Source organism: Notolepis coatsorum (assembly GCF_963971535.1).
Source record: "Notolepis coatsorum genome assembly, chromosome: 1".
NCBI lineage: Eukaryota > Metazoa > Chordata > Actinopteri > Aulopiformes > Paralepididae > Notolepis > Notolepis coatsorum.
In genome coordinates, this window is record NC_140165.1 from 61,503,554 (window position 1) to 61,531,053 (window position 27,500).

The 27,500-nt window shown below is 45.6% G+C and overlaps 1 protein-coding gene across 1 annotated transcript in view; it reads right to left on the reverse strand.

The window, feature by feature from the left end:
- mcf2la (mcf.2 cell line derived transforming sequence-like a) overlaps nucleotides 1-27,500 on the reverse strand; it is a 325,483-nt gene that overhangs the window by 21,641 nt on the left and 276,342 nt on the right. Inside the window, 6 exon segments of the mRNA XM_084322780.1 lie at nucleotides 31-55; nucleotides 471-549; nucleotides 8,221-8,313; nucleotides 9,658-9,879; nucleotides 10,366-10,491; nucleotides 10,938-11,030. Coding sequence (XP_084178906.1) covers nucleotides 31-55; nucleotides 471-549; nucleotides 8,221-8,313; nucleotides 9,658-9,879; nucleotides 10,366-10,491; nucleotides 10,938-11,030 — 638 coding nt within the window.

The window sequence follows — 27,500 nt, forward strand, 5'->3', positions numbered from 1 at the left end:
AGAGAGATCAATAGATTGATAGGATAAGAGAGTGAGTTATTCTGTTGGCTGGCTTCTAAACACAGTTACATCATAGTTAGAAGAGAGAGAGAGAGAGAGACATATACTGAGCAAGAGAGGGAGAGAGAGAGAGGGACATATAAACTGATAGAGAGACATAATATACTGAGCGAGAGAGAGAGAGGTACATATAAACTGAGAGAGAGAGAGAGAGAGAGAGAGAGAGAGGGACATATAGAATGAGAGAGAGGGACATATAGACTGAGAGAGAGCGAGAGAGAGAGAGAGAGAACGAGACATATAGAATGAGAGAGAGAGAGGGACATATAGACAGAGAGAGAGATAGAGAGAGACAGAGAGAGAGAGAGAGAGAGAGAGAGAGAGAGAGAGAGAGAGAGAGAGAGAGAGAGAGAGAGGAGAGAGAGAGACAGATGGAGTGACAGAGAGAGAGAGAGGTGTATCTACTGTACCTCTGCAGGCTTTCAGCTGGTCCGTCAGAACCTTTCTGATCTCATTGACCCACGACGACTTGATCTCTGGTGTTGGAGCCTGGAGAGGAAAACAAATATAAATAAAATAATCATTCTTTATGGTCTTAAGCAAATTCTTATACTTCTTGTCTTATATTGAGACTAGGGATGGGTACCGAATTCGGTACTTTTGAGGTACCGAACCGAAACACGTCGGTACTACCGAGTATCGATTCAAGTGAGATACCAAAAAATAAATAAAAATAAAAAATTATCATTATTATTATTTTTTACTTTTTTTCTTTTCATGTCAACATTCACACGCACAATATATGCTTACCTAGGATTTGACTTGATTCAACAACAAAGCAGTCGGAGCAATGGCAAGCCGAAAACGGTCGAAATTGTAGTTATTTGAAGTTTGAATTTTTTTTTTTCACGATTGAGTTAGGTAAATTAAATTTCTTGAGACAAAAGTACAGAAAAAAGGTACCGTTGGGTACCGGTATCGATTCACAGGTACCGGTACCGTATCGGTTCAAATGTGAAAGGTACCCATCCCTAATTGAGACGCAGTTTGGTCACTTTGCTGCCCATAACCCTTTCACTACCACACTACAGACGGTTAACCTTTCACTACCACACTACAGACGGTTAACCTTTCACTACCACACTACAGAAGGTTAACCTTTCACTACCACACTACAGAAGGTTAACCTTTCACTACCACACTACAGAAGGTTAACCCTTTCACTACCACACTACAGAAGGTTAACCTTTCACTACCACACTACAGAAGGTTAACCCTTTCACTACCACACTACAGAAGGTTAACCTTTCACTACCACACTACAGAAGGTTAACCTTTCACTACCACACTACAGAAGGTTAACCTTTCACTACCACACTACAGAAGGTTAACCTTTCACTACCACACTACAGATAGTTAACCCTTTCACTACCACACTACAGACGGTTAACCTTTCACTACCACACTACAGAAGGTTAACCTTTTCACTACCACACGACAAAGGGTTAACCCTTTCACTACCACACTACAGACGTTTTTTTTTGTATTTTTTATAAATGTTTTTATTTTCCATTTTTCATATATAGAACAAGACATCACAATACAATAACATTTACAATAATTATAATAGTAACAATAGTAACAACAACAACGACGACAACAATAATAACAGTACAAGACAGGCAAACAAGAAAGTAAAATAATAAAAATTAAATTAAAAATAAATGTGGCTCTTATGTGTGTGCATTATCTATGTGTGCTATATATATGTGTTCTACCTACCCATGTGTGCGTGTGCCTTACCTATGTGCGTGTTTTATGTTTAATATGCCTGTGTAATTTACGCTTGCATGTTGCATGTGTGTGAGTGATGTGTGTTCTATGTGTGTGCATGCGTATGTGTGGTGTGAGCGTGTGTATGTGTATATGTAAGCATCTTTGCATCAGTTACGGTTCCCTTGGCAACGATACCAGCACAATCAGGCAAAACAAGGCAGCATTGGTCTATTGGGAGGTTATGGGTAATGGGGAAATCCGGCGAGTACAGTGGTGGATAGCGCAGGTCCAATATGTGATAGATATGGGTCCCATATTTCATAAAAAGTGCTAGTTGGTAATGTCTAATATTAGGTAGGTCTAGACCCCCATCTTCACTATCCATCTGTAGTTTGGCCATTTTCAGACGCGGTTTCTTGCCATTCCAAATGAATGAGCTTAGCCAGCCTTCTAGCACCTTGATAACCTTGTTTGTCAGCAGCACTGGGATCATTTGGAGAGGGTATAATAGTCTGGGGAGTATGTTTATTTTGACGAGGGCTATCCTACCCAGTCAGGAGATTGGTAAAGGGGCCCATCTAACTAAGTCTGCCCTTATGGTGTCTAAAAGGGGGGGGAAGTTGGCCTTAAACAATGTATCATAGGTGGGTGTCACAAATACTCCTAGGTAAACAAAGCCGGAGGGCGACCAGTGAAATGGGAAGGGCTCACGGCAGGATCGGAATGGATTTAAGTGTCCCAAGTGGCATTGCTTCGGATTTGGAAAAGTTAATTTTGTACCCCGAGAAGGTTCCAAATGTGGAGATCATGCGGGTTAGGCATGGGATGGAAGAGTCAGGTTTAGATATAAAGATCAGTACGTCGTCCGCGTAAAGAGTGATTTTGTGTTCCCTCTCGCCCACTCTAATACCTGAGATCTTGGCTGACTGCCTTATGGCCTGAGCGAGTGGTTCTATGGCCATGTCAAATAGTAAAGGGCTAAGAGGATCCCCTTGGGGGTTCCCCCGTTGTAGGGAAAAGTTGTTAGACCTAAGCCTGTTAGTCAGGACCGCCGACATCCGTGAGTTGTAAAGAACCTTGACCCAGTCAATAAAAGTGTCTCCTAGGCCAAATTCAGCGAGGGTTAGAAACAGATACGGCCAAGGGCGGTCAGGTGGCGTAGCGGAGATTGCGTTCGTCACCAACCCCGGAGACGCTGGATTCGCCTGTTCGAATCCAGCTCACAGCTCCGGGGTTGTCACCAGCTTGGCTGGCCGTTCACACTAATACAATTGGCAGTATTAGAGGGTGGGAGAAGCTGGCGGGGTGGGTCCGGGTCGTTGTAAACAGCGACTCCTACAGTTCGGTCAGGGCGCCTGCTAAGCGCGGATAGGATCTAAGGGGCGGTAGTGTGATCAAGTTTCAAGTTTCAAGTTTCTTTAATAGTTGTCATACAGAAGTACAGAATACTTTTGTACAAAATGCTTCTTACTGTTGCGCTCCAGAGACTGTGCATGACAAGATAAGTATGAAATAAAGACATAGTAAAAATTAGAAGTAAAAAAAAGAGGTCACAGTGTTCAGTTTAGACATATGTACAATGTTCGTAGACGTAGTTACCATACAATATACAATACTGTGCAGTGTACTAATATACAATACTATATAGTGCAAGGCATAAATGGACGAGGTGCAGTTTAGGTACAATTCACAGTAGGTGTACGAGTTGTAGTGCAAATCCTTTATCAATAAATATAAAGTGTAAGTGTGTTTGTGTGATCTAAAGTGTGGAGAGTGGGTGCTGCAGTGTGTTGTTTGTTTGAGTGAGTGTGTGCGTGTGGGTGTGTGTGCTGTGTGCATTTGATGGTTGTTGCATAGTGATTATTGTTCGTTTAGCGATTATTGTTCGTTTAGCAGCCTGATGGCCTGGGGATAGAAGCTCCTTCTGAGATCCTTCCACACGTTACACGCTCTCAGTGAGAGTCCGCGCTGCCAGGTGAAAAGAAGCGGTTGATTGGCTAGACGTGTGTCGGAGGAAGCACGTGATAGCCTCCACTCTCCCAGACCGACTGTGGGGGGGTAAGTGCGCAGCGACAAGGAAGGGCATTGGGAATTGGCATAACGACTAACATTGGGATGGGAGAAAATCGGAGGAAAAAGATAATAAAACAGATACGGCCATTCTACACGGTCGAATGCCTTCTCCGCATCGAGAGACAGAACCACCGCGGGGTGGTCTGTCTCACGAGTCATTTGGATGATATTAAGGAGCCGTCTCATGTTGTCGGTAGAGTTCCTACCCTTAATAAAACCAGTCTGATCTTCGTTAATAATAAAAGGGAGTACTTTTTCTAGGCGCATTGACAGGATCTTGGAGAGCAATTTTTGGTCCGAATTAAGTAGGGCTATAGGCCTATAGGCAGGGCTGTACGCTAAGCTTTTTCACTAGGGGCACACTTGCCCCTAAATGAGAAATTTAGGGGCAAAAAATATTTTTTAGGGGCACATTTTTTATATAATTTTTTTTAATAAAATATATATATTATATAATCATACTTGTAGTTGTATTATCTGCGAGACATCGCCACCACGCAACAAGTCTAAATGCTCGCTATATGCAACCAGCTCCACTGTCTGTGTGTACTGACTGAGTAGCCTCCAGCTACGGCCAGGATTCTCCGGAGCTGCAGCTGGGCCCTATACTGTAGGGATGTGCATCTCCTCACTGAGGCCGATGCGATGTGCATCTCGATACGGTGCCAACGATACGATACATTATCGATACATTTGAAGCACCGGGCGATGCGATATGATTCACCCCCTGTTGAGATACGATACGATTCGATACGATTTGATTCAACATAATGCGATTCGGGGCGATACGATGCGATTCAACACGATGCAAAATAATAATAATAATAATAATAATAAATAATACAATTTTATGGTATGACAGAGGATTTGGTTGTATTCCTTATATGCAGCTTATATTATTATTAAAAATAAAAGAATCTACTGTAAGACAATTTATATAAAAACTCTTGGGTGCCTAAGAAGACTTTTGCATAAACTGTCTTTTCTATCCACTTTAGCTAAAAACACACGAGAGAGAGAGAGAGAGAGAGAGAGAGATATGCCGTAATATTTTATGTTCTATTTTATGATGAACATTTTTGTATATACTATATTTTACAATGATATTTTGTATGTACTTATATCTGTTTGTAATCCATGTTTATGTTTAATATTGCTTTGGCAACATGTAGAAGTACATCATGCCAATAAAGCCATTTGAGAGAGAGAGAGAGAGAGAGAGAGAGAGAGAGAGAGAGAGAGAGAGAGAGAGAGAGAGAGAGAGAGAGAGAGAGAGAGAGAGAGAGAGAGAGAGAGAGAGAGAGAGAGTCCCCGTCTGAGCTGTCGTCGACAGTTGATGATGTCACACACTAGACTAGGTCACTAGGATGCGTCGTCTATACTTTCCGACGACCGTAGCTCCATTATGTCAACAACACGGAGGCAGCCAGCCTGGATGGATTGCATGAAGCGATATAATTAAGAAATGAATAACCAATAAATGTGAAGTTATCTTTGAACCCCTGTTGTCAAGCGTCTTCAATATACCCCCCCCTCCTCACTAATGGTACTGGTGTTGCAGAGTCACTTTAGTTAGAAGACACTAGTTTAGCGTTAGCTGAACGGCTAACTGGCGTTAGCCAGAGGCTACTAGCGTTAGCATGTTGAGCAATTCTATTCATGTCTCCTTGACTTCCACTGTTTGTTGATAACTGTGACGCGGCTCTCGCCTTATATGTAGTAGCGAAGCAATAGTATCTGCTGTGTGTGTGTGCAGTCACAGTGCACTGCTGACAAGTGGATGAGAGGAAATTATATCAATGCATCGGTTTTTGATGATGCAAAGACGCTACAACAAGATGCATCGCGAGTTCAGCCTGACATTTTGCCGACGCGGGGACATATTCCACCGGTACACTTGCCCTATCAGAGTGAGTGCTCAGTCGATTGTTCCCGCTGATCATACCTGCTGAGTGCTCACTGCTCAGCTCGCGTGAGTGACGTCATCACACGCCTTGGATAATTTAGGAGTGAAATGCGAATCCAAGGCTTGAAAGCACTACTCGCAAGCCCGCCCCCAGATAATATTTACCAATCGCAACGGCCAATTAAAGGGGCAATTCGCGATGATATCATCGCAGTGTACAGCCCTGCCTATAGGAGGCGCACTTTTCAGTTTAATTTACCCTTTTTAAGGAGAAGGCAAATATTAGCCTTCCGTAGGGACTGGGGTAATATCCCAACCTCAGAGGAGTGATTAAGCATTGCCAGCAGGGGATCCAAAAGAATATGACCGAATTCCTTATAGAATTCGCATCCGAAACCGTCCGGGCCCGGAGCCTTACCAGATGGCATAGCCTTAAGGGCGCCCAGAGCTTCTTCCTTCGTAATTGGGGCGTTAATGAGCAAGTTCTGATCTTTCGATACCTTAGGGAGGTGCAAGTCAGCGAAAAAAGCTTGTCAGAGAGAGCACCATCGGGTCATTCAGTCCTATAGAGTTGGGCATACTGTAGAAAGAGGCAAACTCTTTATTAATAGTTTTGGTGTCAAAGGACCTGACCCCGTTGGAGTCCGAGATTGAGGCTATTACTTGGGTGTCAGCCCTTTTTTTTGCCAAGTTAGATAGGCACCTGCCAGGCTTGTCACCGTGTTCGTACATTCTCTGTCTGGCAAATTTAAGAGAGTATTCGGCGTCCTGGATCAGAAGAGTGTTTAACGCGGTTCTGGTGGCCGTAAGCTCTATAAGCACAGCCGGGGCTGGGTTTGAAACATGTTGATTCTCAAGGTCGGCTAGTTTGGATTCAAGAAGTTTGCATAGTTTATTTAACATGCGTTTCTTGGATGATACGTAAGACGTTAGATGTATCTTCGTGCCATCCTTGGCTCTGATGATGAGCTTCGCGGGGAACTGGAGCGATGGTTTAAATCCACGTTTGTACAGGGGCCCCATGACATCTCGGTAGTGTGATCGCTGCTCGACCACCTCGGGGCAGTAGTCTTCGAAGATTGAAACTGGTTTCCCTCTGTATGTCAGATTCCCTTTCCGTTTGCGAGCTTCCAGGATAATAGCCTCCTTAATCTTGTAGTGATGTAAACGGGCGATTACCGCCCTAGGCCTGGAGCCGGGCGCTGGCTTGGGTGTTAGTGTCCTGTGACATCGGTCGAGCTCCGGTGGTGTAGCGAGGACGTCTTTCCCCATGATTTCCACCAGGACCTCTGCGAAAAAGACACTGGGACGGTTGCTGTGTAGGGATTCATCCAGGCCCAGGATGCGTATGTTAGAACGCCGGCTGCGTGAATCGACATCAATTAGCTTGTTTTTTAGCTTGCCGATGACTTTGTCCTGAGCTGTGCATCTGGCCTCCAGCTCCACCATCCTACCAGACCACGTATTCAGGCCGTCTTCCACGGAGGCCAGGCGTTGGGTATGGTCTGCGACCGCCAGTTGGAAACCGTAGAGTCTGGACTCGAGCGAGGCAGCAAACGCTCTGAACTCCGCGGTGAAAGCCCGTCTGATTTCCTCCGTTAGCTCAGCCATGGTAGCTCCATCCCGGGGCCGATCCCGCTTCTCAAGACTCGCGTGTCCATCATGCTCGTTCTTCTTTTTTCTTTTTGGTTGAATAATAGAGGCAGAGATATAGATGACGTATAGTAGTGGTTCAATTATCTTGAAATAAAAAGAAATTGGCTTTTTAAAGTAAAATAAAAGTTCGGGAGTGACAGCGTGGCTCAGAGATGTCTATCCCATGCTCGACCCGGAACCGGAACCCCACACTACAGACGGTTAACCTTTCACTACCACACTACAGAAGGTTAACCCTTTCACTACCACACAACAAAGGGTTAACCCTTTCACTACCACACTACAGAAGGTTAACCTTTCACTACCACACTACAGATAGTTAACCCTTTCACTACTACACTACAGACGGTTAACCTTTCACTACCACACTACAGAAGGTTAACCCTTTCACTACCACACGACAAAGGGTTAACTCTTTCACTACCACACTACAGACGGTTAACCTTTCACTACCACACTACAGAAGGTTAACCCTTTCACTACCACACGACAAAGGGTTAACCCTTTCACTACCACACTACATATAATTAACCCTTTCACTACCACACTACAGATGGTTAACCTTTCACTACCACACTACAGACGGTTAACCCTTTCACTATCACACTACAGACGGTTAACCTTTCACTACCACACTACAGACGGTTAACCGTCTGTACTGTGGTAGTGAAAGGGTTAACTATCTGTAGTGTGGTAGTGAAAGGGTTAACCCTTTGTCGTGTGGTAGTGAAAGGGTTAACCTTCTTGAGGATGTGTAGTTAGAAGATGCAGAGCGTCTCTTCTCTGCACCAGACCTCAACGCTCCTCACCTGAACAATGAACACTTCTTCTCTGGAGTTGCACCAGACCTCAAACTTCTTGTTGTCTCCCTTGGCGCTCTCTGTGATCCCCACCGCGCTCATCTGACCAGGAGGAAGAGGGGAGAAGCTTCAGCAAAGTGTTTACATCATCAGAATTACATAAAAAAAAAAAACGTCTTTCTTTCATTTTGGAACAACAGAACTAAAACTCTGAAAATGGAATTCTAAAAAAAACTCTTTGATCGCATGGCAGGACTTACTTTTACATTTACATTTAGTCATTTAGCTCATGCTAAACTCACAAGTTGTGTACAACAAGTCAGCAGGACGGGTACAACTCTGGCAGCTAAGGGTCAGTAAGATTGTTCATCAAACAGTGTTGAACTTGAGTGCTGGAGTCTTGAGTGCATAGTAGTAAATACATATTAGCATAGCAGGTAGTAATATAGGCACGGTAGATTCCTTAGTAGCAGAGTGCATCCTAGTAAAAGACAAGGTAGATTACTTGGTAGCAGAGTGCATACTAGTAACATGGTAGCAGAGTGCTTACTAGTAACATGGTAGCAGAGTGCATACTAGTAACATGGTAGCAGAGTGCATACTAGTAACATGGTAGCAGAGTGCTTACTAGTAACATGGTAGCAGAGTGCTTACTAGTAACATGGTAGCAGAGTGCATACTAGTAACATGGTAGCAGAGTGCATACTAGTAACATGGTAGCAGAGTGCATACTAGTAACATGGTAGCAGAGTGCATACTAGTAACATGGTAGCAGAGTGCTTACTAGTAACATGGTAGCAGAGTGCATACTAGTAACATGGTAGCAGAGTGCATACTAGTAACATGGTAGCAGAGTGCTTACTAGTAAAAGACAAGGTTGATTCCTTAGTAGAAGAGTGCACACTAGTAAAAGACGAGGTAGACTACTTGTCAGCAGAGACAGTAGGGTTAGGGTTAAGGTTGTCAGCAGAGACAGTAGGGTTAAGGTTGGTAGCAGAGACAGTAGGGTTAGGGTTAAGGTTGTCAGCAGAGACAGTAGGGTTAGGGTTAAGGTTGTCAGCAGAGACAGTAGGGTTAGGGTTAAGGTTGTCAGCAGAGACAGTAGGGTTAGGGTTAAGGTTGTCAGCAGAGACAGTAGGGTTAGGGTTAGGGTTGTCAGCAGAGACAGTAGGGTTAGGGTTAAGGTTGTCAGCAGAGACAGTAGGGTTAGGGTTAAGGTTGTCAGCAGAGACAGTAGGGTTAGGGTTAGGGTTGTCAGCAGAGACAGTAGGGTTAGGGTTAGGGTTAAGGTTGTCAGCAGAGACAGTAGGGTTAAGGTTGGTAGCAGAGACAGTAGGGTTAGGGTTAAGGTTGTCAGCAGAGACAGTAGGGTTAGGGTTAGGGTTAAGGTTGTCAGCAGAGACAGTAGGGTTAGGGTTAGGGTTAAGGTTGGTAGCAGAGACTCACGTTGAGGGAGTGCTTGAAGCTGTATGAGGGGGCCTTCTCGTACCCCTCTCCGCTCTCCTCCCTCCTCTTGCAGAACAGCAGCGCCTTCTGGTGGAGGAACAGGTGCCGCTGCATGGGCTTGAACCGGGCGAGGTCCTTGACCTTGGCGTGACCTTTCTTGTGTTCCGTCCACACGCTGAAGGAGCCTTGCATGAGCAGACGGCCCAGCTCAGAGAGGTTGCCCTGACGGAGAGAGGAGAGACGCTCGGGTCAGACAACACCAGGGGGCGCTGCGCTAAGATGGGAGAGTCTGCCCTTTGACCTCTCTGATCGGATCCATGTGTGTAAATGTGTAACTGGGAGGGACATTAAGAAGAAAGACAAATATCAACAGAGGGCTTTTAGAATGTTTACAATGGCCTTTTGTCCTCCAGTTGCTATGGGCAAAGCAACGGTTGCTATGTGTTGATAGAAATAATATCAATACAAATGTAATAATCAGGCGTTATTACTGGATCTTGTAAACGAGTCGCAGTATAAAGAGTAATATCTGCTCTACCGCTGTACAGAAATTTCCCATTGTCTTTTTCGAGCGGGGTTACCAATGGTTACAGGCAGCCATGTTGGAAGAGAGATGGCTACACAAACATTCCGTACAAGACCGTGTGCGTATGCAGTCATCTCAACCTGACAGGGGTGTAACCTCATATCCGGTGACGTCATACTGACCTCGTATCCTGTGATGGCGATGAGGTGCATGGAGTCATTGACGGCCTTCAGGATGCCGAGGATGGAGGACAGCGCCTCCTGCAGGTCATCACAGCCATCGCAGCCTCTACTGTACTTCAAGAGCTCCTGAGGAGAGGGATACACACACACACAGACAGACAGACAGACAGACAGACAGAGACAGAAAGACGCACACACACACACACACACACACACACACACACACACACACACACACACACACACACACACACACACACACACACACACACACACACCCCCACACACACACCCACACACACACACACACACACACACACACACACACACACACACACAGCCATGTTTTCATGTGTTGTGGGGCCATTCCATAACCTAACCTAATCCTAACCGAGACCCCTGACCCTAAAATAGCTCCTTTACCTTGTGGGGTCCGACTAATGTCCTCCATCCAACAACAAGATCAATCTTGTTTTCATCACTGCGGGGACATTTGGTCCCCCCAAGAGTAGGGAAACAAGGGCACACACTCGCACACACACACACACACGCACACACGCACACATACTCACCCTCAGTAGCAGCTGGTACTTGGTGATTCTCTGCACAGGTTTGAGCAGGTAGGAGTCAAGACCCAGTTTATGATCCAGCTTCTTCTGGCACTCCTACACACACACACACGCACACACACGCACACACACACGCAGAGGGTTAGGTTTAGAGCAGGGGTGGGCAATTATTTTCCCCGGGGGGCCGAATGAGCAACTGAAAATATGTTGGAGGGCCGGGCCAAAATTCCAAACTCAATTATGCATAATATACATTTTATTTCTATATAAAAAGCAGTAAATGGCATTGTTTTGACCCCTGGTAAGAGTGTATGTTATTATTTGGCAATTAAAAGGTGAGGTTAGCTTTCAAAAATATCATTTATTCAAATAGAATTTATTTCCAAAATGATAAACAAAATGTGAAACATTAATAACAAAGGGCATGTATGAAAAAGTGCTATACAAATAAAGTTATTATTTTGAGTTTCATATACTATTGAAACAAGGATTTTCTTAGCTTTCTAAAGACATCACATCATCTTATAGCCAAAATAAACAAGACATGTCACTGAACTGTGTAACTGTGTAAAGAAAAGTGTCCCAGTTTTGTAGCCTTTTTTACTTTACATGCCTATATTAAACATTTAATGTTTTCAGAACTGTGCAAAAAAAAGAAAAAAGAAAGATCAAGTGTCCCATTTCACTTGTTATATTTCCACATTTTAGTGTTCTTCAGTTATTTTTTTTTCATTCAGTGTGATAAATCCAGTCTCTGTTGAGCTTTAACAAGTCCATCAAAGTCAGGTTACATGTCTGAGGTGGAGATGCGAAGCACAGCTGCCAGATGTTCATCAGTGAGAGAGGATCTGTACCTGGACTTGGTAAACGTCATGACTGAGAATGTCTGTTCACATATGTAGGTAGATCCAAAGAGAACCAACATCTTCTGAGCATGTCTCCTCATGTTTGGAAAGTTCTCCTCCTTGAGAGCAGAGTAGAACTCTAGCAGTGATGCTGACTTAAAGTGCTCTTTCAGTAGTGAATCAGACTGCAGGTCAATGAGTTCAAGCTGAACATCAGTGGGTGCACTATCAACACTGCAGGTAAAGGGAGAGGAAACCAGCTGCATTTCATCCTCAACCTTTTTGAAATCTTGAAAACGCCTTGAAAATTCATCATGCAGTGCTCCTAACATGGATGAGTACCTGAGTACATGAGTGCCGGTGATCAGCTGATGGTTTGACTTCTTTCAGGGTTTTCATGTGTTCGAGATTGTTGCTGCCTAGTTGCCTTGAAATTAATTGCAAATAAAAGAAATTTAATCTACCTACCTCAGTTGTGAAAAAAAACCACACTCGACAGTTTTCGGCTTGCCATTGCCCTGACTGCTTTGTTGTTGAATCAAGTCAAATCCTAGGTAAGCGTATATTGTGCGTGTGAACGTTGACATGAAATAAAATAAAAAGATAATATTTTTTTCTTTTCTTTTTTTTTTCTTATCATGTAATCTTTCGCGGGCCGGTCAGAATCATCCCGCGGGCCGGGTCGTACAATGCCCAGGTGTGGTTTAGAGGGTTATAGTTATGGTTATAGTTATATTATAGGGTTAGGTTTAGAGGGTTATAGTTATGGTTAGGGTTATGGTTATAGTTATGGTTAGGGTTATAGTTATATTTCGTTATAGCTTATGCTCTGCTCTATTGGAACTATCCCTTTAACAATATTCTATCATGAAAACTTTCACCTCGTGTACACACCTGCCCACCTGCGTCAACATTTTAGGCAACCAACTTGTGTTCAGCGTTTCTCTGATTGGCCACGACGCCCATTAGGGATGGGTACCGAATTCTGTACTTTTGAGGTACCGAACCGAAACACGTCGGTACTACCGAGTATCGAATCAAGTGAGAAACCAAAAAAAAATTAAAAATTGTATTAATTTTTTTTTTTTACTTTTTTCTTTTCATGTCAACGTTCACACGCACAATATATGCTTACCTAGGATTTGACTTGATTCAACAACAAAGCAGTCAAAGCAATGACAAGCCGAAAACTGTCGAAATTGTAGTTATTTGAAGTTTGGATTATTTTTTTACGACTGAGGTAGGTAAATTAAATTTCTTGAGACTAAAGTACCGAAAAAAGGTACCGTTGGGTACCGGTATCGATTCACAGGTACCGGTACCGGTATCGGTTCAAATGTGAAAGGTACCCATCCCTAACGCCCATGTGACCGCGGCAGCGCGAGAGAGCGGCAGTGCGGAAATAGGCTGCATTCTATTGCCATGCTCTGCGACAAACTCTAACCTTAACCAACTCCGAAACAATGCCTAAACTTAACCCTAACCTTAACCAACTCCGAAACAAGTTTCAAGTTTCAAGTTTCAAGTTTCTTTAATAGTTGTCATACAGAAGTACAGAATACTTTCATACAAAATGCTTCTTACTGTTACGCTCCAATGCCTAAACTTAACCCTAACCTTAACCAACTCCGAAAGAATATTGCCATGCTCTAAGACAAACTCTAACCTTAACCAACTCCGAAACAATGCCTAAACTTAACCCTAACCTTAACCAACTCCGAAAGAATATTGCCATGCTCTAAGACAAACTCTAACCTTAACCAACTCTGAAAGAATGCCTAAACTTAACCGGCGAAAGAATGCACGTTAAAAAAAAAAGAAAAAAAAGAAATTGAAGTGATTCGAACTTGGGATTCCCCAGGCCATTTGAAGACGTCACAGGCGCGTTTTCTTATTGGCCAAGAGACATGTCCGTGAGTTACAGGGCCTGTGCTACAGGCCGCTGTCATTGTAAAGGAGGGGATGCAAGGCAGTCGAGACTATTGGTTCTGTATCGTATCGCTCTCGCTCGGCATCGCTCTCTGCACTATCTCGCATACGTGCACGCGCACTGAATAAAGACCACAATGTACCTTTAATCCCAATATTTGTCTGACCACACCCCTATCAGCTTACCCATATAAGCAGGGGTGGGGCCACCCACTCTCCTCCTTCTCGCTTTCACCACAAGGAAGAAGTGCCTCGGTAGATCCCCACACTTGACACCATGATGGAAGAAAGGTTTAGGAGCAGCTTTGGGAAACAAGGATACGTTGACATCATATCTTTATTTTCTCTCTCACTATTTTCGAGAAAATACGGCGATATTGTCTTCGTACTGGAGTCTCTGGAAGATGATGATCATTCTAAAAACCCTCCACCGGTTTTCGTATTGGGAGCACGCCGCTGCATGCTTCTCAACTGCAGTTCCTTGCTGTGTTTGTTGGGGTGAAACCTGTCAGGCCACAGCTGAACTGTCGGACATGCCGCTGTTGTGAGAAGCGGTGCGTTCCAGGTTGGGTGAGTAGTGTTTGCTGGCGGGCTCCACTTGTCTGTTAGTGCTATGGGGGCTACTTGACAAAGTTTATGGAAACCGGCCCCAGGCTAGGGTCCTTTGTTTAGCCACCTAGGCGACAGAAGGCCTTGGTCTGGAGACCATTATAGTTTTAACTAGTGGGCCACGACCATTGACACTGGTGATCCCTGTGTGTTCTGGACGAGTGGATTCTCTCTGTCACCGTGTTAAGGCCCCATCTTTCATATCCAAATGAGAGTATTCCTTCACGAGGGGATATGTGCATGTAATGTGCGATAGCGGCAGATTCATGTTCAAAGTCAGCTACACAGGCCAGTTGGTACTGTGCTGATTCCGTCGGATGTGGTAAAGTCACCGTTGTGAAGCGGTGTTGACATCTTGTTTTCTCTTTTCTCTTAAAAAGTGAGGAGAGGTTCAGAACGGCGGCCTGTCTGGGTGAGTGTTATGTCATTGTTTACATGTTCATAGCTTACGGTTAGCCAGTCAGCTGTTAACTGCTGCGTTAGCCTGCTGGATCGCTGCATGGCCTGCTTAGGGCCTACTATTAGCCAGTCAGCTGTTAGCTGCGGGGCTAGCATGTCGTGGTCGCTAGGTAACGTTAGCTTGCTGCTATGGGCCATGGCTGGCGCGGGGTAGCTTAGCTTCTCGCGCGCCGCCGTGAGCTCGCTTCTGATCGCGTGCGTCGTTAGGCTATTCTGTTGAACGTGCTTTGATTTTAACATGTTTTACACTCTTGACCGCGACGTCATCCTTGACAGGGGATGTTTCGTCGACCCTGCCCTGAGCCTGGACGGCAAGGTTGCATCAACGGGGGACTGTAGTACGGGTTGGGGCGGTGACGCTACCCAGTTCGGACAACACAGGAGCGGCTGTGTTTCCTACGGTGTCTGTGACTGCACTTCGCTGATCTGCGTTCCGGGTAGGTACGGGGTTGACCAGACCTCATAACACGTCTTCTGGTTTTACTTTGCTAAGTGTATTGTGAATAACGGTGTTTTTTCCCAAAACGTGTGTTGTTGCAATGCATTTAGGATACGTTGCGGGTTATGTGTGAGCTGTTTTTTGTCACTGGCAGTTAGCTTCTCCGTGCAAATCGGATCTGGTTGTTGTGTGAGAAACATCATGGTGTTTATATGCTCACAACTAAGGTAACTAACCTATGAAGCTATGCTTGGTGACAAGTGAGTAAAAGAATGTTCTTTCTCAGACTGTAATGACAATGAACAGTGTGTTCACACATTAACAGGTTTTCCTGTTTTAACTGGCCGTATTGAGGGTAAAATAGGAGGATTGTGTTTTCTCCCCCGGTTCCCTGGGGACTTTTTCATCCTCCTGTCAGACATGTTGTGCATTAATTGTGTCTTTTGTGTGGTAGGGATACGATGTAACTCTTAGCTTGATTGCTGAGGTTGTGCTAAATCTGCTGGAGAAACTTATTTCCTAAAGGGAAATTGGTTTGGTTGCTGTCATGTGTGCTTAGCAAGGCCTGTGGTCGATACTAATCAAGAATGATGTATTCTCTCATTGTGAAAAAAACGGCGTTCCTCTGTTGAGTGTTTTTGCCATTTTTTGTAGGTGATGATGGGTTGTGTGTGTCATGTGACCTACAACTGGGTTGTACTGGCCACAGAAGCACATGTGTATGTTGGACCGGGGTTCTTAGAGCCCTCTCTATTCTGTGTTTTTCCTTAGTAAAAATCAGATAGCAGGTTAGCTCATGCGCTGTGTGGAGCTGTGAAACGCTTCATAGAGCTGACTATGACTGTGTCATATTCTCTTTTTGTCGTTACATCGTATCATGGGTGTGGGGTCGTAAAGGGGTGAACTGGTAACCTTTCCTCTCCCCATTGTTCTGTCGGTCAGGGGTACACCCCCTGTCTCCTTCAAGGTTCCCGTCACGTGGCGGTTCGGCACGCTACGGGGGGGGGGGGGGGGGGGGGGAGGGAGTTCCTGGTCCCACGGCCTGGTATATTGGGCGTGTGCACCGCAGGAATTCCCCCGCCATAGAGTACGTCACCGTGCGCGTCTCTGTTGGTAGGACTTCCGTGTGCTGTTCAGGTCCATGTGATGGATCTGTTTTCAGGGGGGGTGGTCAGGGCTCCTCCTCACCAAGCGCCTATTCAGGCCTTCTGTGAGTTCGGACTCCTTCTTCCATGTGAGGAAGCCTCCATCAGAGTACAGAGCCTTCCTCCTCAGATTGTCAAAGTGAGTGGACCCTCTAGAAGGGTCCTTTTCTATTGTATGTATATTCGATTCAATTCGTTTATTGAGTGTGTATGGGTTCAGTGCCTCTTCCCCGGAGGCCCTAAAACCAGTTTTTTACATGGCTCAAGGTGCAATATATTCTTTTCAATCTGTACAGCTCGCGTGGGAAGTCTCTCTGGGGATCCCCGTCTCTTTCCTATGGGAGGGTGGTGGGATGTAAAAATGTGAACATTTTTTACCCCGGCTGTGTAGACTGGGATACATACTGTTGATGCTTCCTTCTTTCTATTCCAGAAGTGTTGGAGTTAGGGAGTGTCACACCCCTCTTGTCGTTCCCCTGGGCGCCTTGGGGATTCAATGACAGGTCTAATTAGCCTGTTCATTGATGGGGGTGTGTCCCGACGCACGTATAGTGCTAGCTCGCTGTAAACAGGCGATTGACTGGCACGCCTTGGTTGCTTGTGGTTGAAACAGCGTTTTTATAAAGCAACTGAGATGGGGGTTTTTCCTCTTCCGACGACCACATCCCATGACCTGGGTGGGTTGTCGACGGATTCTCGTTCATGTCTGGGGGATGATGACGGGATGGATCTGAACATATGTGGTGGGGTCTCACGCCCTTGGGGTGGGCCACCAGGCGCGGTTCGTCCGAACGTCTGGGTGGCGCCTTCTTTTCATGTTAAGATCAACACGCATATCTGCCCTTCTCCTGGAGTAGGCATGTCGGCGTGGTTAGGGCACGGGACTGGTTCTGGTCACGCTGGTCCAGATCAGTTGAACCCGTTGTCCGCCGGGGATGCAGATCTGCTGTTCTGGTACCCTGAGGGACTTGGGCTTTTTTCAGGGGGAAAAATGCCAGGTCGGTCTGGGTGTCACAGGGTTAAGCGCTATGGAGACCCTGGTTGGGTATGTTTTTACTCAGCACTGTCGTCATGGCTTACAGCCATGCCATTCTGTACGCGCTCGATCTCGTCGGATCTCGGCCGCTACACAGGTTGGTCCTGGTTAGTACTTGGTTGGGAGACCGCCAGGGAATACCAGGTACGGTGTGCTTAGGGGCTGGTTCTCCATTATTTTTCGCTCCTCTCTCACGCATGGCGAAGAGGGGCCTGTGGGGGTGGTTTTTTGACTTCCTCTGGTGACCCTGTGCTTCCCGTACCGCCAGGCCCGGTCCGAAGTGATGTTTGCGACCCGTAGGCCTGGGTTAACCCTTTTTGGAAACTGAAACACTTGTACTGCGGTATAGCCGGTGTATACCCGCAGGTGTGTTTTGGAGTTTTTTCTTGAGGGGTTATAGGAACAACCACCGCATTGGGTAACACCGAGGTGGTTGATTCCCTGGTGTGTTGGAGCAGTGTCAACTCCCGGGTTCACCGTTTGAGGGTGCCCCTGCACGTTCATGACGTCTGCCAATCGTGTCAGCCTTCTCTGCCTCGACCCCTCTGGGTGGGGGTTTTTAAATGGAGGCTTGGTCATGCAACACCGCCAGCTTACGCTCCTTCCGCCGGGGCGGCTGTGTTCAGCTGTCCCCTCTGGCGCCTGTCTCGTCCGCAGTCTCCAGGCTAGGGTTAACAGCCTGTTGCCTGGTTTTTCCCCGGTGCGCTGCCTGCTTCCGTTGGTTAACCTTTTTTGTGTGCTTACGGCCATGCTGACTGCCTGTTCTGCAGGGTCAGTGTGCCAGGCGGTGTACTATTGGGGGGACGGGGCCCGCTCGGCTTACGGCCATACCAACCTGAACACGCCCGATCTCGTCCGATCTCGGAAGCTAAGCAGGTTCTGGCCTGGTTAGTACTTGGATGGGATTCCGCCTGGGAATACCAGGTGCAGTAACTGAGGGGCCTTTGTCCGAATACGCTGGCGATGTGGGGGGCGGGGCACTACGTGCCCACCTGGTGGGGTCTTGATGCTGGCATCATGGACTTCTCCGGGCCCCCATTCTAGGGAGTCCAGTCCTTTTGGTGGGTCTGGGTCTTCCTTCGTGCTCCGCTGCTACGGCCTTGCCACGGGGTTGGGTTTGCCCTTGACCCCGTGATTCTGGGGACAGTAACGAGGTTGTTCCTCCGTTCGTTCCCGGGTGGCATGCGGGTTGTGCGTGTGTGTAGTCGTGGGGTCAAGCCACGGTCTGCTCACCCTGTGCGTTGAGTTGCTTGAGTGCCTCTTCGCACGGTCGGGTCCGTCGCCCTCCCGTGAAGCCCCTAATAGGGGGGGTGCCCGCCATTAGGGTGGGTCGGGGGGGCTCGGCCCTCCCTGTTCTGATGGTTTGTGGGGGGCTGTCAGCGGGGTGTATTTGTTGGCCGTTGGCTCTCGCTCGGCCTCCCTTGTGCAGAGAGCGATGCCGAGCGAGAGCGATACGATACAGAACGTTAGGTTATGACTATAACCAAGTTCTGTTAGTATAGCGACGCTCGGCATCCGACGCCGCTGCAGCCTTTGACCTCGCCTTGTGGCGAAAGCTTGGGAAGGAGGAGAGTGGGTGGCCCCACCCCTGCTTATATGGGTAAGCTGATAGGGGTGTGGTCAGACAAATATTGGGATTAAAGGTACATTGTGGTCTTTATTCAGTGCGCGTGCACGTATGCGAGATAGTGCAGAGAGCGATGCCGAGCGTCGCTATACTAACAGAACTTGGTTATAGTCATAACCTAACGTTCTTCTGCTTTGCTCCCTACCAGTAGTGTATATTGGGCCGTTTTGAGTTTTCAGAGCCTCCTCCGTAGAGAGTTTCAGAGCCTCCTCCTCAGGAAGTTTCAGAGCCTCCTCAGAGTTTCAGAGCCTCCTCCTCAGAGAGTTTCAGAGCCTCCCTCTCAGTGAGAGAGCCTCCTAAGAGGAGCCTTCTCCTCAGAGAGTCTTAAGTGGTCTGCACACGGCGGGCGACAGACGTCGCCTGGCGATGTGATCGCCTGTCGCTCAATGACAATCGCTTAGCCCCCCACACCAGAGGCGACCGTTCTCAGGTATAATAACTATGTGTCGCTCTGTTTAGCTGGGGGTGTTTCCCCCCGGGAGATATAGGAGGGCGGACCGAAGGGACCGGACGTTAGGTTGTTGTGAAGCGGGTTCGCAGGTAGCTGTGTTGTGCGTTACGAGAGAGTATTAACCTGTAAAACCCATATTGAGCTGGAATTAAACCACCATATACGAATACAACCTCTCCTCATTCTTCCTGACATTACTGCATGCCTGGTCGCTACGATACGTTCATTACCACCGATTGGACAAGTAATGTTATGCAGCTGCTGAAAGAGTGTTTTTTTTCACGGAAGACGCAAACTGTTTTGTTATCAACCATAATTTTCTTTGGACAATAAACCTTACAAACTACATCAGCTGCAGCCTGGACATTAAACTGTCAACATCCACAACTTATTTTGTTACCCGAGTATTAAAACACTAGTAGGTGCATCGTGGCGCATTGTTCATTTATTAGTTAATGACAAGCGGCCACTCTATAGCTTCTCAAACTAACGTTATTTATTTAAATTGTTCCCGTTAATAATAATGAACATAACCTTATGTAGCATGGTAATAATATGTAGATTGATCAATGAATGTATTGATACATTAAAGGTGTACAAATGATACACCAGTAGAACTTCTGCAGTACTTCTACTGTAGAAGTCATGTTATTTCCTCATTGTCCTTGTGCCGTCGCCTCCAAAAATAGGATCGAGGCGATATTTAGCGAGGCGACAGAAATATCTGCGCGACCGTCGCTTCAAAATCACCTGCCGTGTGGGTTCTCTCATTCATAACAATGGAGGCGATACAATTCTGCCGGTCGGCTCGCTAAAAAAATCGGTCGCCTGGCTAAAATCGCTCGCCGTGTGGGGACCCCTTTAGTCTACTTAGTCCAATTGTTACATGAACCTTTTTCAATTGTTTTACTCACATTGAGGTCTCTCTGGGAAAACCGCTGTCTTCCCCTCTTACATTTACATTTAGTCATTTAGCTGACGCTTTTATCCAAAGCGACTTACAAGTTCTGTATGACAAGTCATCAGGAAGGGTACATCTCTATCAGCTGAGTAACAATGTTCATCAAAGTGTTGCGTGTTACAGTGTAGGTTAGTTTATTAGGACAAGTGCATGACAGTAAGGTTAGTTAGGGTTAGAGTTTTTTTTTTTTATTATACATTTTTTATTATTATTTCAGATAATGGTTGAAGAAGTGCGTTTTAAGTCGACGGCGGAAGATTGGACGGGTTTCGGCTGTGCTAACTGGGGTGGGTAGTTCTAGAGATGGGCGATATGGCCTAAATATGATATCACGATATTTTCTGACCTTTCGGCGATACACGATACACATCACAAGGTTTTTCTTTTTTTCCCCAAACAATTCATTATGAGGCTTACCAAGACAGTATTTGAGTTTGCAAGCTAACATTAAAGACAAAATAAAATACCCATGCATTTAGCATTTTTATATTATATATTAGATTTAGATTATTGGATTATTAGATTATATATTGCATATATTTAGCAATGAGATATTATATGATTTAGATATGAAATATGATTAATTGAAAATGGGGGACCCTGATGTAAACAAGACGAAAGTCTTTCTCTGGTCTGCATCCCCTTAACAATTGTATGTATTGAGCTGTACTGTACCCATTCTGCAATATGTTAATAAAGTTTTAAATCAATCAATCAATCAATCAATCAATCAATCAATAAATAGCATTTTAGCATTTTTATGAAACTACTGTATATTTGTATGTCTCTAAATGTTTTGATGAATTGACATTTAGACATTTAGAGACATACAAATATACAGTAGTTTCATAAAAATGCTAAAATGCTATTTATTGATTGATTGATTGATTGATTGATTGATTTAAAACTTTATTAACATATTGCAGAATGGGTACAGTACAGCTCAATACATACAATTGTTAAGGGGATGCAGACCAGAGAAAGACTTTCGTCTTGTTTACATCAGGGTCCCCCATTTTCAATTAATCATATTTCATATCTAATTCATATAATATCTCATTGCTAAATATATGCAATATATAATCTAATAATCCAATAATCTAAATGTAAATCTTATGTAAAAAAGCCTAAAGTATTTTTCTGGTCTTCATCCTCCAGTCCACTGTTGTTGTATTGAGCTGTACTGTATTGTACCCATTCTGCAATCGTTAATAACGTTTTCATTCATTCAATCATTCAGCCGGCAACAGAATAATTTTGATTGACAGTCGAGTCTGCCAATTACGTCACACCGCTTGCACCCGCCCTGCTGTTCTTAGCACCAATCGGCAAGCGCTATTCTTTTTTTACATTCCTGAATGTCCTCCATTGATTTTAACGAGAGCTCAGCTCAACGACAACAACAACAGCTCACCGCGGCCGACGAGTGATTACTAGCGCACCGCAGCATGACAACGAGGCATAATGATTTTACTGCAACAAATGTTATAATAAAAGCCTTTCCATACATCTGTCTGATTGAAAACTTTATTAACAGACCGCAGAATGGGCATGCACAACTCAGCACGGGCTGAGATATGAACAGTAACGCTTGCTATCTATGTCGTCATCGGACGTTGCTATGTTTGGGTAAATACACTGATGTTATTGAACGTGTAACTATATAACGTTAATGCCACAAAACGAATGCCTTTGTTAATCATAAGTACTAACTTTGATGCAGTAGTGTGTGTGTGGGGGCGGCGTTGTTCAAAAGTTTGAACGGGGTGGACCAGATTGACGTGACACAATCCTCTTGGGCAAAACATCACGATATCCACGATACGTTAAAAAAGTGTATCGTTAATGAACTGTACCCGATATTTATATAATATCGTCATATCGCCCAGCCCTAGGTAGTTCATTCCACCATTGTGGGGCAAGGACTGAGAATAGGCGGCATCTCTTTGATGACCCTCCCGGGGCTTGGATAGGAGTAGGTCTGAGGCGGCCAGAAGATGCAGAGCGTAGGGGTCTTGAGGGTGTGTAGTTAGAGACCATTGACCGGAGGTAGGCGGGAGCGGTTCCCTTTGCCACATGGTATGCTAGGTCGAGGGCCTTGAAGCGGATACGTGCATCAATAGGGAGCCAGTGCAGGTCACTAAGAAGTGGGGTGACATGGGCCGACTTCGGTAGGTTTGAGATCAGGCAGGCCGCTGCGTTCTGAATGAGTTGAAGAGGCTTGGTGGCAGTGGCCGGGAGGCCAGCGAGCAGTGCGTTGCAGTATTGACAATGTTTATGAAAACCGGCCCCAGGCTAGGGTCCTTTGTTCAGCCTCTTAGGCGACGGAAGACCTTGGTCTGAAGTAGGCTTGGGCGGTATCATTTTTTTGATACCGTCATACCTTGATGACCTAATACCCCGGTATACGGTATATGACGGTATGACTTTCATTTTCATCAGCGCGGGGGGGGGGGGGGGGGGGGGTGTTATTATCACCATACATAACGCTTGCTTATATTGAAACACGTTGAGATTAGGGCCGTTCTTTCAACCTGAAAGTGCACTTTCTTCAACCTCGAGGTAAACAAATCACAGAAGGTAGCCACTGCCGCCTGCCGGCACCATCCAGGTATCGACGTGAGCTAACGGTAGCTAGTTAGCCGGCAGCCCGGCACCATCGTATCAACGTGAGCCAGTTGCATTAGGATAAAAAAATTTCAACACTCACTCACCCCGTTTTATTTTACATTCCAAAAGAAGTGCCTCCGTCTCTCGTAGTCTCGTTGTGCTGGATGAAGTCACTGGCGAGTCGTGGCGGCGAGGGTTTTGCTTAAATCCGAACAGACTCCAGTCCTTTAATTGTCCAAATGCGACAGTGTGTGCAAGTTTAGCTCTTGTTTGACAAAACTTTAGCCATCTGTGGTCAGGGAGCTCATCGTGGGCTGGAGTGACGGTGGTTAACTTCGACGCTTCATCGTTCAATGGTAACGTATTATTATTATTGCTTAAGCTTTAGCAGTCTGCTCAGAGATAGAGGAAATGCATACAGGTTAGTGTGACGCACCTCTGTGTTCTCCTCACGTGACTCACAATAGCCAATCAATCATTAGGAAACTGCCCTCTGCTGGCCGTGCTGTGTGTGTGCAGTCCCTGTCAAAACTCCGTTTCAGTGTAAATATAAACTGAAACAACTGTGATTTTGACGGTATTGATTTTCAATACCGTCGGTATCTCTAAATACCCCGGTATACCGTAATACCGTCATACCGCCCAAGCCTAGTCTGAAGCCCATTATAGTTTTAACTAGTGGGCCACGACCATTAACACTGGTGATCCCTGTGTTTTCTGGACGAGTGGATATCTCTCTGTCACCGTGTTAAGGCCCCATCTTTCATATCCAAATGAGAGTATTCCCTCACGAGGAGATATGGGCATAGATGTTCGATAGCGGAAGATCTGTGTTCAAGTCAGCTACACAGGCCGTTTGGGTATTGTGCTGGCTCCGTCGGGTGTTGGTAAAATCACAGTTGTAAAACTGTGTTGACATCTTGTTTCTCTTTTCTCTTAAAAGTGAGGAGGGTTTCAGAACGGCGGCCTGTCTGGGTGAGTGTTATATCATTGTGTACAAGTTCAAGTGATAGCTGCTTAGCTTACGGTTAGCCAGTCAGCTGTTAGCTGCGGCGTTAGCCTGCTGTGATCTCTGCGTGGCCTACATAGGTTGGGCCTACTGTTAGCCAGTCAGCTGTTAGCTGCGGCGCTAGCCTGCTGTGATCACTAGGAAACGTTAGCTTGCTGCTATCGGCCAAGGCCCAGCGCGGGGTAGCTCCGGCTCCTCGCGCGCCGCCGCGAGCTCCCCTCTGGTCGCGTGCGCCGTTCGCTCGGCGTCTCGCGGGCAGGGGCAGTAGCGACCGATGGTTGGAGCGGCCGTTAGCTTAATGCTACTCTGTTGAACGTGCTTTGATTATAACATGTTTTAAACACTCTCGACTACGACGTCATCTTTGACAGAGGATGTTCGTCGAACCTGCCCTGGGCCAGGACGGCAAAGCCTGCGTCAACAAAGGGGACCGTAGCGACGGGTTGGAGCGGCGATGCTGCCCAGATTGAACAACACAGGACGGCTGTGTTTTCTACGGTGTCTTGAGACTACACTTCGTTGATCTACGCTCCGGGTAGGCCTGGTCTGACCAGACCTTGTACACTTCTTCTGGCTTTCCCTTCTAAATGTTTTGTAAATAACGATGTTTTCCAAAACGAGTGTTACTGCACTACATTTAGGATACGACGCGAGTTGTGTGTGAATTGTCTTGTCACTGGGTATTTAGCTTCTCCGTGCAAATCGGGTTGTTGTTTCAGATGTGAAAATGATCTGGTTTGTTGTGTTGAGAAACATCATGTGTGTTTATATGTACCGTGTACTCACAACTAAGGGGGTTAACTAACCTATAAAGCTATGCTTAGTGACAAATAAGTAAAGAATATTCTTTTCTCAGCCTGTAATGACAATGAACAGTGTGTTCACATATTAACAGGTTTTCCTGTTTTAACTGGCCGTATTAAGGGTAAAGTAGGAGGATTGTGTTTCCCCCCGGTTCCCTGGGGACTTCTTCATCCTCCTATCAGCAGTGTTGTGCTAGTTACTGAAAAATAGTAACTCAGTTACTTTACTAGTTACTTCATTTCAAAGTAACTTCGTTACTGTACTAGTTACTTACACCCAAAAGTAATGAGTTACTGTGAAAAGTAACTATTTAGTTATTTAAAAAATAAAAAAAATTGCTCAAGTCCCATGCCCCATATACTCAAAATCGGTTGATCAACTTGACAGTTTCCATTCACATCACCGAACTCTGCTAAGCAATGTGGTCTAGAGCGTTTCATTATATATTCCCTCCCCGCTGTATGTATATTTCTCTCCCACCCACCCACCCCCTCCTAATGTACAGTCCCCTCCCCATCATATGTATATACTCTGTCAGGATCTAGGGGTAACAGTACTGTATATTTGAATACCGCTTATGTCACAAATGTATCAGTACTAAATACCTATATGTCCCTATGCCATAAATGTCATGTATGTTGTGTATGTCATAAATGTCTATATGAATTGAAAATGGGGGACCCTGATGGAAACAAGACACACGTCTTTCTCAGGTCTGCATCCCCTTAACAATTGTATGTATTGAGCCGTACTGTATTGTACCCATTCTGCAATCTGTTAAATAAAGTTTTCATTCATTCATTCATTCATTCATTCATAACCATCTTGCAGCGTTGTTTAAGAGATTCCCTGGCAGATTTCGTACAGTCAAAATCCGTTGATCTTGAGTTTCAGTGAACACATTGCACTCACCAGTCTGCGGTGGTCGAGATGTATGTAACGTTAGTCCAGTTGACTCCAGCAGCCCTTCAAACATGTTCTTTATCTCGTTTCCATGTTGTATATTAATTATCTCTCCAAGTAGTTGCTAAATGGTTTGTTAGTTCGTTATTACTGCGTTCTTATTATGTAGATTCATAGCGAGCGTCCTCTTGTTGTTTACTACTAGCGAGCGTCTATTTCTTTCCGTAGCCTCATTTCTGGTTTGCGCATTTCTGATTGGCCAGTGGCCACTGACTGACGCCGTCTGGTCAGAGAACGTCAGAGAACGTCAGTCAGTGGCCAATCAGAAATTCGCAAACCAGAAATGAGGCTACGTAAAGAAATAGACGCTCTCTACAGTAACCGAAACAAACGCAGGCGAAATAAGGACGCTCGCTATGAATCTACATACAAAGAACGCAGTAACGAACTAACAAACCATTCAGTAACGTAAGTAGCGTTACTGAATTTAAAAAGTAATGCGTTAGAGTACTATTTACGGCAAAAAGTAACTTCGTTACTGTAACGCGTTACTTTGTAACGCGTTAGTCCCAACACTGCCTATCAGACATGTTGTTGCACTACATTGTGTCTTTGTGTGGTAGGGATGCGATGTAACCCTTAGCTTGATTGCTGAGGTTGTGCTAAGACTGCTGGAGAAACCTTATTTTCCTAAAAGAAAAGATTGTTTGGTCGCTTTCGTGTGTGCTTAGCAAGGCCTGTGGCCGATACTAATCGAGAATTATGTATTCTCTCATTATGAAAAACGGCGTTCCTCTGTAGAGTGTTTTTGCCATTTTTTATAGGTGATGATGGGTTGTGTGTGTCATGTGACCTACAACTGGGTTGGACTGGCCACAGAAGCACATGTGCAAGTTTGGACCGGGGCTCTTAGAGAGCCCTCTCTATTCTGTATTTTTTCCTTAGTAAAAATCAGATAGCAGGTTAGCTCATGCGCTGTGTGAAGCTGTCAAACGCTTCATAGAGCTGACTATGACTGTGTCATACTCTCTTTTTGTCATTACATCGTATCATGGGTGTGGGGTCGTAAAGGGGTGAACTGGTAACCTTTCCTCTCCCCCTTTTTTCTGTTGGTCAGGGGTACACCCCCTGTCCTTCAAGGTTCCTGTCACGTTGCGGTTCGGCACGTTACGGGGTGAGGGGGGGGGGGAGTTTCCTGGTCCCACGGCCTGGAATATTGGGCGTGTGCACCGCAGAAATTCCCCCGCCATAGAGTACGTCACCGTGCGCGTCTCTGTTGGTAGGACTTCCGTGTGCTGTTCAGGTCCATGTGATGGATCTGTTTTCGGGGGGTGGTCAGGGCTCCTCCTCACCAAGCGCCTATTCTGGCCTTCTGTGAGTTCGGACTCCTCCTTCCATGTGAGGGAGCCTCCTTCAGAGTACAGAGCCTCCTCCTCAGATTGTCAAGGTGAGTGGACCCTCTAGAGAAGGTGTCCTATTCTATTGTGTATGTATTCGATTCAATTCGATTATTGAGTGTGTATGGGTTCAGTGCCTCTTCCCCGGAGAGCCCTAAAACCAATTTTTTACATGGCTCAAGGTGCAATATATTCTTTTCAATCTGTACAGCTCGCGTGGGAAGTCTCTCTGGGGATTCCCGTCTCCTTCCTATGGGAGGGTGGTGGGATGTAAAAATGTGAAAATGTTTTACCCCCGGCTGTGTAGACTGGGATACATACTGTTGGTGCTTCCTTCTTTTC